Below are 13,926 nucleotides of genomic sequence, written 5' to 3'. Positions count from 1 at the left end.
TTTCCACGAGGGGTAACCCTCCCTCGTGGCCCAACCAGGTTTCCGTTATTCCCGCGAGGTCCGGCTCCCCCTCCAAAATCAGATCGTGAATGAGGGGGGCCTTATTGACAACGGACCTCGCATTGCATAACAACAGCCTCAGGCCCTGGGCCTGCAGATCCTGACCACCTAGAACGCGGGGGTTGGTACAAGCGACCGGGTGTAACCAGCACCCACGGTCTCCCAACCGACTGCGGGTTGTTAGTCTGTCCTCGCATCTGCCCCTCCCTACGACTGTTGGAATCACGAAGCCCTGTATGGGAATGATATCCTCTCCCCCCTCCTCCTCTCTGCTCCTTCTGCTCAAGACCCCGCCTGGTGACCTGGCTCCGTCATCGCTCCTGATCTGGCCCACCCCCCCCAACCCCTAAACCCCTAAAAGAATTTAAAAAACATTTCACTAAAAACCCCCTAAGTCTCCGCTTCCTCCACCTCTCGGGATTAAGAAATCCGTCATCAAGGTGGGCCCTAGAAAGGGCGGAGGGCCACACCTGCGAGAGGGGGGATTCCCGCAGTAGGATAAGGTCTAGCCTGGAATACATATGCTGTTAAAAAGTTCATTAGGGCCTAGGCTCTGTGCTGCAGATGGTATGATCGTATGCCATAGTCCAGTAAAATTGTAACAGCCGGGTATCAGTATAAAAAGTCATCCAGTCCAAGATGAGGGGGGGGGTAATGATGATAATAAGATGGTCAAGTGCCGGTCGCTAAGTGGGGGCTAGTAGGTGGTCAGTGGTGGATGGCGAGGGGTAGATGGATTTTGCTTGATAATGGGGAGGGGCAGATGGTCAGTCAGATGAAAATAGGGCGGTAAAAACCTCCAGGCGCGCACGGATGAAAAGCAGGGGCAGCTGTTAGTCCAAAAGTCAGCAGGGGGGGGGGGAATAAACGGAACAGTCAAGGAGGTGGCTGGCAGGGGAAGAAGCTCTCCTGCCAAGTCTGATGTTAAACCTCCTGCCAGTTCCCAACAAGCCTGCCAGTTCCAGCAAGCCTCCCCCCCCCCGGCCTCCAGGCGGCCTCCTGAAACGCTGCCCTTCTCCTACCGGCCTTCGGCATTCAAGTCTTGCCTAGGCCTGCATCCATGTTCTAAACACTCCAGCCATTTCAAGCCCCAACGCCGCTCCTACCGGCCTCCAGTCCTTCCTGCTCCAGTCCTGTCCAATCCAATCAACCTCCAGTCCTCCCAACTCGACCTCCAGCATCTCCCACATCTCTCCAGTCTGCTGTAGGCCAGGGGGATTTGGCGTTCGGCTTTTCGGCTCGCTCCAAGCCACAAGCCTCCAAAGCGACAATAACACACCCCCGCACGCTCCGGATGCCGTTTCTCCGCCTTTTGCCATTCTCCCGAGCTCCTCCCTTCTTGTCCCTTCTTCTCTAGCCTCCCAGACATCCTTGCTAAAAATCGATTTTTCTAATTAGATCATCAATCCATGGCAATGTCCGAGACATGCATTGCACTTCTTTAAAAGCTACTGATCACTGTTATTTGCATTTTACAGATCAAGAATGAGTTCATGCATTGTATAAAATCATGCAACAAATCTATATTAAAATTAGAACAGAATCAAGTCTCCAGATCTAGGTGCAGGCTTTTTTTTTAAGCTCCAGGACCAAAATAATTTCTTGTGCATTATTTCAGGATCCAAATTATAGTTTATTTTCCTCACAGTTGTCCCAGAATCTCCTCACAGTAGAAGGCGCTATTGCTCTTCTCATGTCAATCAGGAAGAATCCAAAATCCAGAATGGAAGAAATCAACATCTCAGTAAGAATGAATTAAGAGAGGGAAAGTTAAGATATATATATGCACAAAACCAATTGTTGGTAAAAGGCAAGGCTGCCACATACCCTGGACTTTGCTAAGAGAAATAATTTTTTTACAGAATTATATCTTATAGCATAAGATATTTACAGTATATTGTAAACTCTGTACAAGTTAAATATTGGATAGGATCCTTTGCAGTATTAGCATCTCATTAGATTCCTCTGTCTTGTTAGATTTTTAGGGAACCCCCTAGGGGCAACAATCTTGTCAAAAAGTTTTCTCTCTCCCTCTCTCCTCCCCCTCCCATTATTAAGAAAGTTGAAATGCATCATGCATGCCAATCAAATAACACCTTCAGTTACTAATAGAGTCCTAACATTCGATAATATTGAAATCTTCTTAAAGCCTCTCATAAACAATTTTAGTTACTTTTCCAATGCAGCTCAGGGGAATATTAGCTTGATGGCTTCTGAGCTTCCTGAGTTAAATGAAGAAAACTAAAGTCCATTTTGAAATGAATTGTATAGTAAAAGAGCAGCTCACCGCATACATACCAAGTGAACTTCAAAAAGAGATATATAAAACATTACTTTTAAGAGTAATGATCTCAGGCATATTTGTTTGTAAATGCATGCCATTTTGTTCTAAAGAATGTGCTAGCAAGCACATTTGTATGAAAGACCCAGTAAAGCTACCCGTGATTGACAAAGCAGAATATTTTGTTCAAAACAGGAAAAAGAGGCTGAATCAATTATGAAAACTAATGGCACATATGTAGATTTGTGCAAATCACAGAACTCTGAGTTTTGGGTGCATAGTTTGAAAAGCAGAGAATAATTAGAGTTCTGTCAGATGGTTCATCTTAAAGTTTCCCTGTCAGTACCAAGAACATTATGGTAACTGTTTTTATAAACTCGATTCTTCAGATGTTACCTTAAGGTCATCTTTAAGCTCTAAATTGACTTCTGCCTTTAAAGAAGGATGTGCCCTATTCTGGCAGAGTTAATGCCATCTACTTGATTGAGGATGATTCATAGATAATTGACTAGCAATGTGAGTAGGAATAGGATCTCTACAATCTGTATTGGCCTCTGTTATAGACATGCTCCTTCTCCTGTGCCATTTTGGGTTTGACTGCAGGATCAACCAGATCCCTGGCTTCTACTGCCTTTTTCTGAAACATTTGTCAGATCTTACCCAGGCTCCATGGAGGCATGCATAGAATGCTTTTTTGAAAGAGCATTAGATGTGTTTATATTGTTATTTAGAAAACAGAATTGGTATTCTCTGAAGAGAAGGCAGTTCTACTCTGCACTAAAGTGTCTAGAGCAGTGCTAGCCAACCTGGTCCCTACTGCCCACTAGTGGGAGTTCCAGCGCTCATGGTGGGCGGTAAGGGGTTTGCTGTAACTCTGCTTTATAAATTTGCTTTGATTACGAAGGGATGTAGGCTGTGCTATTTTGCCTACTGGTGTCCAAAAAGAAGCCAGTCAGTGGGTCAGAGGCATGGCAGAGGAACACAAGTTGAGGTGAGAGTGCCTGCCCTCTCTCCAGTGGAAAAGCTTGCCTCCAGAAATCCTGGGCACTCCAACACTGGATTTTTTAAAAGAAGAGTCTAGACTCTAGACCAGTGTTTCTCAAACTTGGCGACTTTAAGTCCTGTGGACTTCAACTCCCAGAATTCCCCAGCCAGCTATGCCCCTTCCAGCTCATTCTATTCTATTCTATTCTATTCTATTCTATTCTATGCTATGCTATGCTATGCTATGCTATGCTATTCTTTGTGGCTGGTGAGTCAGACTATTTTAAGATATAAATTTAGTGTTCTTTCAGAAAACTGCTAAACTTTTGTTCAGAGCATTCCTTCCTTCTACACATACAACCTGCCACTTAGGCACCTTCAAAAGTGGTTACTCCAAAGCAGCAGGTTCTTCCATATGCTTTTATGATCGTGTCCTGCCACATCTTAAAGGAAGTGGTTGCTGCTTGTTTTTCCTGACAGAGGATGAATGGTTGGTGGGAAAAAATGAAACTGGGAATCTTCCTTTTCTCCCCCAAGTGCTACTGTAAGGATATCACTGTTTGCTGGCCAACAGTGGAAAAGTGTGTGTGTGTGTGTGTGTGTGTGTGTGTGTGTGTGTGTGTGTGAGAGAGAGAGAGAGAGAGAGAGAGAGAGAGAGAGAGAGAGAGAGAGAGAGAGAGAGAGAGAGAGAATTGGAGGGTAGCTTAGTGACATAGCCATCCAACTGTACTTAGAATGACTCATTGAAATGGTTTCAGGGGCTAATTTCTTATGGGAACTAAAAGTGGGAGAAGGCATCCTTTATTTCTAACCCCAAAACCTTGTTATCCTGCTCTTGGCTCTATTTTTAGAATGTGCTTGTAAATGAAGGCTTCATCAGGCTGTTAGATCATGTCTGCGAAGTACGTCCTGAACTAGATATCATCTATGGAGGAATTGGAGGTCATGTTGTGCGGAAAACCGAGTATCAGATAGATGCTATGAAGCTGATTCAGGTAAATGTAACAGTCAGTCCCTTACCTGAGATATGTTTTAGGCTTCTACTCAGAATATTGGGTCTTTCTTGAGCTCTCATGTCCTCCAATAATGCAAAACTTCGACGACGCTATGGCCAATCCCCCTTTCCGTCTGCAATGTGCCCAGATTAATGTTTTGCCATTCAAACCTTGCATTAATGAAAGACACAGTAGTAAATTATCTGCAAATTGCTCCAGGGTTTGGAATCAAGTGTTAAAAATGAATGCATAGTTTTAAAAATCTGTTCGGCCTTTATTAATCACCGGATATTTCGTCCTTGAGTGCAACCTGAATCAACTACTGCAGGATAAGGCCTCTTCCTTGAAGGTTATGGACCGTAATCATTCATGGAGGGTCAGTATGGGTTGGTAGACAGTTGCTTTGAAATTTCCCAGGTTGCTAGAGTGTGACTGGCCCAAAGTCACTCAGCTGTCCTTTATGCTTAAGGGAAGACATGAACCTGAATTTCCTCACTCCTGACCAGCTTAAGAACCTTAACCATTATACCACAATAACTTCCATGCACATGTATGCAGGGGTTGGCTTCAAAAATTTCTGCAACGGGTTCTCTGCCAGGTTGCTGGGTGGTCGTGGCCATGATAGGCATGGCCTATTCAGCCTCCTGCACCACGGGGGAGGGTGTTTTCACCTTCCCCAGGCTCCAGAGACTTTACTCGAGCCTCTGGGAGGATGAAAACTTCCTCCCCTGGGGTCCGGAGGCCTTCCTGGAGGCCTGTTTTTCCCCCTCCCCGAGCCTCCGTGTGTGCCCTGCACTTACCTCACATCCAAAATGGGCCACATGGAGACACCTGGGGGTGGGGAGGAGTGGGCAGGGCCAGCCAGAGATGGGATTTGGAGGTTCTCTGAACCGGCCGTAACGTTAGCTACAGATTCTCCCAAACCCAGGCGAAGCTGTAGCAGCCCAGCCCTGCATAGATGTTCACACAGTTACGCTCATAGCAACAGACATGCCTTCAGAATTATGTTAGAATTTGCCAGGTTTTTGAGAATATTAAGCTTTATCTCAAACGTTCTGAACACTTCTTGGTAAGTACCTCAGCTCCCTCCAAATTAGTGAAGGCCAAATTCTTTTGCCTGGGCCTAATTTCTGTGTGGCATATGGATCAATAGCTGAAATGAAAGGGTCTACTCTATTCTAAATTTTTGCGATCCATTCAAATATGTTTTTTAACAGATCAGAGAAACTTCTTCCTACTGCTTTGATAGCCTCTCTATAGAGACTAGCCTTGTTGGCTGGTTGCCAGACTCCCCCATAGACATTACAGCATTAATAAAGCCCATCATAATTATATTACCCAAGTCAGCAAACTCAACTGTATTGTATTAAAATAAAAACGTATTATATTAAATGGAAAAGCTGGAAACGTCCCTGATGGAGCAATAACCAGGATGTTAGATCTGTAGGATCTGAATGTTTTATTTATTTAAAAGCAGCATTGCTGTTATGATGCAGGTTCTGCCATTTCCACAAGGATGTGGAATGTCACAATGTACAAATGAAAGAGGCAAAACTTATGTCATGATGTTGTGACACTGCTTTCATTATTTTCCCTCTGATGTGCTCCCCAATTGCCTGCTGAACTAGCATGTTTCAAAGCTACATGTAAGGCAGGAAACGGGTAGCTAGAATTACTAATAAAGGAGAATATTTGCAGCTCAGGGTTGAAACGAGGTCCTTGGTGCTCTCTGAGCTTGGTTGTTTTTTTGCAGACGTTTCACTACCCAAACTAGGTAACATCATCAGTGCATCGATGATGTTAATAATAATAATAATAATAATAATAATAATAATAATAATAATAATAATAATAATAATAATAATAATAATAATAATAATCTTTAATTTATAGACCGCACCCTTTCCTAAACAGGACTTGGGGCTGTGTACAGACGTATTAAAATAATGAAATACAAAAATATAGGTAGATATACATAAATAGACAGAGGAGGTAGGTTATACACTGTACAATAGATTAAAATTCAAATATAAATTAAAATTACCCTTAAAAATTACCCCAAAATAAGGTGTTTTAACTATGTTAACTAGTTTGGAGTAATGAAACGTCAGCAAGAAGACAACCAAGGATCCCCCAGATAGAATTCTCTAAATAAAGCATTATGTACCAAAAGTGCCAGCACTATGAACGTTAAACATATTTAGCTTTAAATAACTATTCCAATCAACTAATAATTACATTTTCACCTGGGAAGATAGTAGAAGCCTTTCCATTGTGTTCTGCCAAACCACAACAAAGACACAGCATCATGTTACCCACTTGGTACTGTAAATAATCGGCTGTATAGCACATAGATGTGCAGGTACTCCTCATTTAGTGACTGCCTTGTACGGTCAATTATAGTTATAACAATGATGAAAACTGCAACCAGTCTTTGAACTTAGTCTTCACAAGTATGTGAAGCAAAGAGAAGCTGAAGTAAGATTGTAGAATCGTGATGTTTCACTTAGCAATAGCTTTGATAAATGACTGAGCTGCTGTCCAAATTGTGGTCGCTAAGCAAGGATTACCTGCATGACTCTCCAGCCGTGGTTCAGTTTCAGTTCTCATTAATCCAAGCCAAATGGCTTCTTTTGATGGACGGTGGAAGTCACAGTCCAGTCATCCTTGGCCACTTATTGCCAGTTGTGATCTAAAGAAAGAGATTCGCAATGAGAGTAGAAATCTGATGAATGTGCTACCAAAAAGAGAGGTGCCCATTTGAAGAAGTCCCTCAGGAGAACCATTCCTTAAGCAGCATAATGAGGTTACTGAGCCTGCAGCCGGCTGTTCCAGAATGGCAGGATCAGAGTGAAGAAGCATTAAAACTAAGAGAAAGCTTGGAGACCATGAGTTTGCCTTAAGGGAAGTGATTCAGTTGTAAAGAGGAAATTATAGTTATAACATTTATAACATTTAAAGTAATGTTATATTTTCTGAAATGAAAAGTGGACAAGGTTTAATGACTGCTTAAGTATTAATAGTTAGAAAGCAGAAAAATTCACAACAGCCTCATCAAAGATCCCTATCCAGGGCATGCAGGTTGAGTTTTCAGCAACAGAAAACTTAGCCTTTATCTTAGAACTGCAGAATCAGATGTTGTGGCACATTTACCCAAAGACACTTGATGCCACCCTGAGGGAAGTGGTTTAAAATACTGAACTAGCGGTCTCATTCACTTCTTCATTTTTTTTTCTCTTTTATCCCCAGGTCTATTTAGATATCAACAAACTAAAGCCTTGGGACTTTTTTAAGAGTATGGATAAATATGGTGATATGAAAATTCCCGTGGCAGAGTTTCGAAGAGCCATGATGCAGGTAATGTCTCAAAATGTAGAATTCGTTTAACTTTTACGGTTAACCCCAAAAGATCCCTGGGAATTTTACATTCATTAAGAGTGTTCCAGCTTTTTACCACTGCAACTCTCAACTCATCTGCATCTGAAAAACCAAGACAGATAAAAAAGCATGAAGCAGAGAGCCAGCTTGGTTTAGGGCCATGATGGTGAAGCTGTGGCACATGTGCCCAAAGTGGCCCGTGAAGCCATGTCACCCGGCATGCACAGCCTTGCCTGTTTTCCGGGTTTCTGGCATGCATGTACATGCGATGATCAGCTGTCCTTTGTGCACACGGCATTGCTGAAAACCAGTGTACATATGTGCACCGGCCAGCTGATTGTCAGGCTAGAACCCAAATGTTCGGCTTTTCCAGAGCATAATCCCTTCATTTTTGCAGCAGTGCTGAAAACCAGCCTGTGCATGCACTCCAGGCAGCTGATCGTCAGGCACACATGTGCACTAGGATCCGGAAGTTCCGCTTTTCCGGAGTGTGACCCCAATGAGCACACGTGACATTTCTGTTCGCCATCATTGGTCTAGGGTTAAGTCATCAGGCTAGAAAGTGAGTTCAAGTCCTGCCCTGTCCACGAAAGCCAGGGGAGTGACTTTGGTCCAGTCTCTCTCTCTTAGCCCGGCCCACCTCACAGGGTTGTTGTTGAAAATGAGAGAAGAAAGTGCTGGATATGTTTGCCACACTGAGTTATTTGTATTAATAATAATAAAGTCAGGATACAAGTTAAATAAATAAACAACTAGATATAAAATTATACTGATGATCAGAAAAGGCTATTTTATTGTTTTGTGGTCAGAATCTGCACTCCCTTCCCTATCTCCAAATTTTTTGTTGGCCAAGGGTCAGAGGCCACAGATGGCATGAGTATGAAGAGGGCTGGAACAGTTGGTCCTTTTCTCCATTAGAGGAGTGAGGAAGTTTTTTTTAAAAAGGAAAACGTCAGGGTAATGACGATTTAATAGCTGACAGCTGCTGTAAGGCTGTAAACCGAGATGATGACATGAGGATGAGTCAACAGGGCTACTGCCACTTTAAGAAGCTGTATATATAAGGGAGGCCATGTGAGGGCGTCTCTCTCTCTCTCTCCTCCTGTATCTCTCTCTTCTCATGTTTTATCTCCATTGTGGTTCCCTGTGTAGAGTTGAAGATTGCTTGCTAGCCTGGTATTCGCCTAACATGTGCATGTATGTATATATAAGTCAGTGGTGGGATTCAAACTTTTTTACTACCGGTTCTGTGGGCGTGGCTTGATGGGCATGGCATGGCTTGGTGGGTGTGGCAGGGGAAGGATGCTGTAAAATCTCCATTCCGACCCCACTCCAAGGGAAAGTTACTGCAAAAGCCTCATTTCCTCCCGATCAGCTGGGACTAGGGAGGCAGAGAATAGATGGGGTTGGGGCCAGTCAGAGGTGATATTTACCGGTTCTCTGAACTACTCAAAATTTCCACTACCAGTTCTCCAGAACTGGTCAGAACCTACTGAATACCACCTCTGATATAAGTCTTGTATATAAAACACTGTTCGAAAGACAAATCCTCTGTGTACTGTATTTTGCTCCTGGATTGTCTCAAAATAGTAGTCACGCTGTGCGGACTCTGACAGAAAATAATTAAGAAAAGCTTCTTACCTTAGTTCTATTATAGCTGTGTTTTTCCTAGAGAGAAAGAGGAAAATCACATCATTTTTATTTAACACTGGTGAGATGTTGGTGGCATGAATTTTAAAGATTCTGAGGGGCCCCTAAAGTCCTCAAGGAAATATAGGACTTAGTTGCCTTTTGTTACCCATCTTTGATGGGGATATGAATGCCAAGATTCTAAGCAGTACATTAATTGAGTGGCCCATGTTGCCCAAATACGTCTCACAGAAAAAGATTTATGTCGGCTGCATTAGGTAGACTAGACCAGGAAATCAACTCCACCAGAAGGCTAAAACTACTTTGATTGAGTTTAGCTAGTATAACAAATGCTTGCAAGTCCAGATGTTGTGAGGACATCCTGGGCTCAACAAATATTTTACTTCTTGTTGCCTTGGCAACAAAACTTGCATATTTCTGTCAAGAACACCTTCCTCACTAACTACAGTGTGCCAAAGTAAATGTGAAACTCAGTAAATATTGATATTTGCCAAAAAGTCTCAAAGCAAAATGCCTTCAATAAACAGACATTTTCAACTTCATAGGGTAAAGGTGTGCGTTGAAAAAGAAGTTTCCTACATGTATGCTACATTTAAGATTTTACAAACTGTCTTCATGATAGGTACTATCGATATAGACTTTTCTCCCTTATGCTGATGACACCGAAAAACATTCATTCATTCAATTTCTACGGCTGCCCAGCTTGCTCAGTTTTTGTGGCTTACACGGGAAAGAAAAAATGCAGTGAGGAAAGAAGTGAAATCTGTAAAGATGAATCTGTTCCCACAATTTCATTACAAACATGGTGGATTTATGAGAACTTTTAAAAAGACGGATAGAAATAGAGCTACAGCTCATAGAGTAATGTGCTAACAGCTAACATATTACTTGGTAGTGGCTAAAACTGAGATTGAGAGCTAAAATGGAATGTCCAATTCAATTATGGATATTGGTAAGGAAATGCAGGATCTAATATGAGTAGGATTGGGCTTTCTGCCTTCTGTTGTAAGGAGTCTGGATGAAAATTATTATTGCAAAAAAATACTTCCACCCCAAACTGCTATCAGTCTAAGATGTTGTTATTGTGCGGAAAATAGGAGGAGAAAGATGTATTAGTATGTTTGTTGCCTTTGCTTTCTTCTGGGAAGTTTTAAAATTTCCAAGTCTAACTTACATCTCTTGAGTAGTACTTAGATCTCCCTCCAAGTACTATTCAGATCTGGCCACATTTACTTCAACCTTCACTTTACTTTACTTACTGTATTTTTCGGACTATAAGGCGCACCAGAGTATAAGACGTGCCATGATTTTGAAGAGGTAATTTTTTAAAAAAAGTTTTTGCACTCTGCATGCCACCCAAACCCTCTGCACACCTCGTCTTTTGCAAACAAAAATGGAGGGTGGGGCCTGCAGAGCTTTGGACGGTTTGTAGAGTGCTCCTGGGGGGCTGGGGGGAGGGGTCAAAAACGAGCAAAAAATGGTCTGTTTTTTTGCAAAAATGGGTCATTTTTTGCAAAAAAAAGAAAGGCATACAGAGGCTTTGGGGGGCTTGTAGAGTGCTCCTGGGGCTGGGGGAGGCAAAAATGAGCAAAAATGACTGGTTTTTTGTTCATTTTTGCCCTCCCCAGACCCCAGGAGCACTTTGCAAGCCTCCCAATCCCTCTGCACATCCATTTTTTCAAAGGGGGTGGGATTCGTTAGGCCACAAATGCTGTATTCACCCTCTTTTTTGAGGGTGAAAAAGGTGTGTCTTATACTCTGTAAAAGGTCAGTGATGGCTAACCTTTTTGTTGCTGCGTTCCGAAACTTCACATATACCCATAATGCAATGCATGCGTGACACCTCCTATGTGTCCCACGCATGCATGTGTGTCTCCCGCATGCCCCCTGCCCCCTCACATGTGCGGCAGAGACCCAAAAACCAGCTAGCTGGCGGGAGACATGCACACATGTGCAGTGGAGCTGAGCTGGGGCGACGGCTCAGGTGCCCACAGAGTGGGCTCTGTGTGCCAACTGTGGTTTGCGTGCCATAGGTTTGCCATCACGGGCTAGATATTTCCACCTTTTGAGGCTTCTCAAAGGGAACTCTGCTCCTAATGACTACAACATTTTAGCAGTGGAACTGAATTAGTTGATCACTGTCTTTTTTCCAGGTTGTATTTCAACTTCCCAGTCTAACCTACAATTGTAGTTTTTCACAATGGTTCCCCTTATAACCAGATGTGATCCTGCTTCAATTGATGGACCACTCAAGGTCATCCAAGGGCTGCTGCCCATTGTAACGATAGCCAAGATCTATGCAATAATTATATTCTTGTGTCTCAAGCAATCAAAGATCCCCCTGAAACGGCTGCAAGTTGTAGACTTGGTGCGCAAATTGGACCCCAACAGAACAGGCTACGTGGACTACAGGTGACTGCTATATGCTATTAGATTAAACATTTTTATTTTTATTTTTAAAAGAGAAGGAGGGAGACTTACATACCGATGGAAGCATTGTTTGTGATCTTATTGACCATTTGTGTTGATGTGCCCCAGACTCAATGTACTGTATAGGGCAATGGATCTTTGTAATTGTGAGTTAGGATTCGATATTTTCAAGCCTTCTGGGCATTTAGTCCTTTTCAGCATCCTAAGGAACTTGGAAAAGTAAAAGAAAAGGGAGAAAAGTTCAGCAAAGTTACTTTACTATTAACCATACTGTTTTTTCTTCATTTTCAATTTAGTCACTATAGAGTTGAGGAGCCAGTCAAGAAACCCAAGGAAAATGGCAATGAAGAGGAGGAGGAAGAGAATGATGAAGCTGAAAAATAGTCCTAAAAGATGAGTACTGGCAGGAAGCTAAGAAATATGCTTTGGGCTGAGTAATAAGTGCTGGAGGTAGGGAGGCAATTGAATATCCACAGACCTTAAGTTTAAACAATAAAACAATAAAATGTATTGTAGTAGAAGCTGATTTCTTTACATCCAAAAGAGGAATGTATAATGAATGGTATTTGTGAAGGGCAGTCAAAAAGGCAAGAGAGCAAGAGCAGGCCATAGTCAAGTCTTAGAAAATGTTGACCAACTCATCTAGAGATGCCAGTCAATCTCATCTCATTTCAGAATGTGAAGCAGGCTCAGAGCTGCAACGATTGAATGGGAGACCAACATGGCTCGACTGAGAAGTAGAAACATCCTTGGCATCCCGCTCCTTTTTGTTGCCAAGAAAATAACATGGATGTCTCTATGAAGTTAATAGGTGATGAACTTTACTGGAAAGAGACTTTTCTTTTCTTTCTCAGAGTGATGAAATTAAGATACGTTGGGTTTCAATTCCCACAATGCCAAGACATCATGGTCTTGCCAGGAGGATATTGTGGACCAGGCTTGGGGAAGGATGTTTTAGGTCATAAAGTTTATGGTATTAAAGATAGGGATCAGTATCACAAACATTCCTCCAAATGTGAACACATATACTTTCTCACACAGCACTCCACTGTAGTTTTAATGGATTCAGGAAGATGGAATATTGTGGTACCTTCATTTACCTAGCTCAATGATGACTATCCTTTTTCTCCTTGCGTGCTGAAATCGCACATGCATGCGTGACAGCATACATGTGTGTGCCCACACCTATAATGCAATGCCTTTCGCCTCTGTTCATGTATGCATGACTCCCTGCGCTCCCTTTCCCCCTGTGCATGCGTGCGACCCCTCTGCGCTCCCATTTTGGGCCTAGCAGGCCTCCCTGAAGCCTCCTGGGACCAAAAATGGGGCAACGGCAGGCGCACCATTTTGGGGGGGGGAGGGGTCAGGGAGCTGAAGCTCAGAGTTTATGTCTTTAAAAACATGTTTTTTCTTTAGGGAAAATATAATATTCTGCCTTTTTAATATTTCCCAGAATATTTCATTTTCCTAGGAGAGGGGTGGATGCTAACTTCCTACGGAAGGAAGGAAGGGAGGGAGGGAGGGAGGGAGGGAGGGAGGGAGGGAAGGAGTACAGATATGAAAACTAGGTAGTCATAATTTTCTTAATACAGATTTACTGGATTTCCATGTTATGCTACACTAATGTGTATTTAATTACAAATTATGCTTCAGGATATTGTTTTCAGTTTCATTGTTACCCCTCTTAATTAATACTGTATGCTATCAAAACATCACGTATTGAGAATAAAGATTCTTCAAGTACCAGTAACAGTACAAAACAAACATCTTCCATAATAGGAAAATATGTTTAGGAAAATACACAGCAAAAATAGTATGTCAATTTAACAATAATTCCAACACAGAAGCAGAAAATATCTTGTCATGGTTACATAGTAAGTTTCCATAGTTACAGAATAAATTGTTATTCCATTGGCAGAACAGCTGATTACAAAGTACAAAGAAAGCGCAAAAGGTCCATCTTTTGCACTTATTTCAGACAATTGAATTATCTTTTGGTTTTCCTAGATGATCCAATCAGGATTGGGTTTTCCAGGTTTTAGAGCAAAAAGGCAGAAAGAAAATATGATGAATTCAACAATTAATATCCCAGAACATCAAACTTCTTTTTAATGCCTACTGTGAAACATTGAGGTAGGGTTTGTTTCA

At 42.3% G+C, this 13,926-nt stretch overlaps 1 protein-coding gene across 1 annotated transcript in view; it reads left to right on the top strand.

Moving 5' to 3' along the window:
- The window catches only part of LRRC74A (leucine rich repeat containing 74A), a gene marked incomplete at its 5' end in the record, with an annotated part of 30,218 nt that extends 17,885 nt beyond the window's left edge, over positions 1-12,333 (top strand). Inside the window, 5 exons of the mRNA XM_081942020.1 lie at positions 1,709-1,804; positions 4,177-4,320; positions 7,570-7,677; positions 11,675-11,760; positions 12,075-12,333. Coding sequence (XP_081798146.1) covers positions 1,709-1,804; positions 4,177-4,320; positions 7,570-7,677; positions 11,675-11,760; positions 12,075-12,162 — 522 coding nt within the window. The 3' untranslated portion in view covers positions 12,163-12,333. The remainder of the gene's footprint in view (positions 1-1,708; positions 1,805-4,176; positions 4,321-7,569; positions 7,678-11,674; positions 11,761-12,074) is intronic.
- Positions 12,334-13,926: the final 1,593 nt, after the last annotated feature.

Source organism: Natrix helvetica, assembly GCF_964273705.1.
Source record: "Natrix helvetica genome assembly, chromosome: 1".
NCBI lineage: Eukaryota > Metazoa > Chordata > Lepidosauria > Squamata > Natricidae > Natrix > Natrix helvetica.
This window is presented reverse-complemented; position numbering and strand designations above follow the sequence as displayed.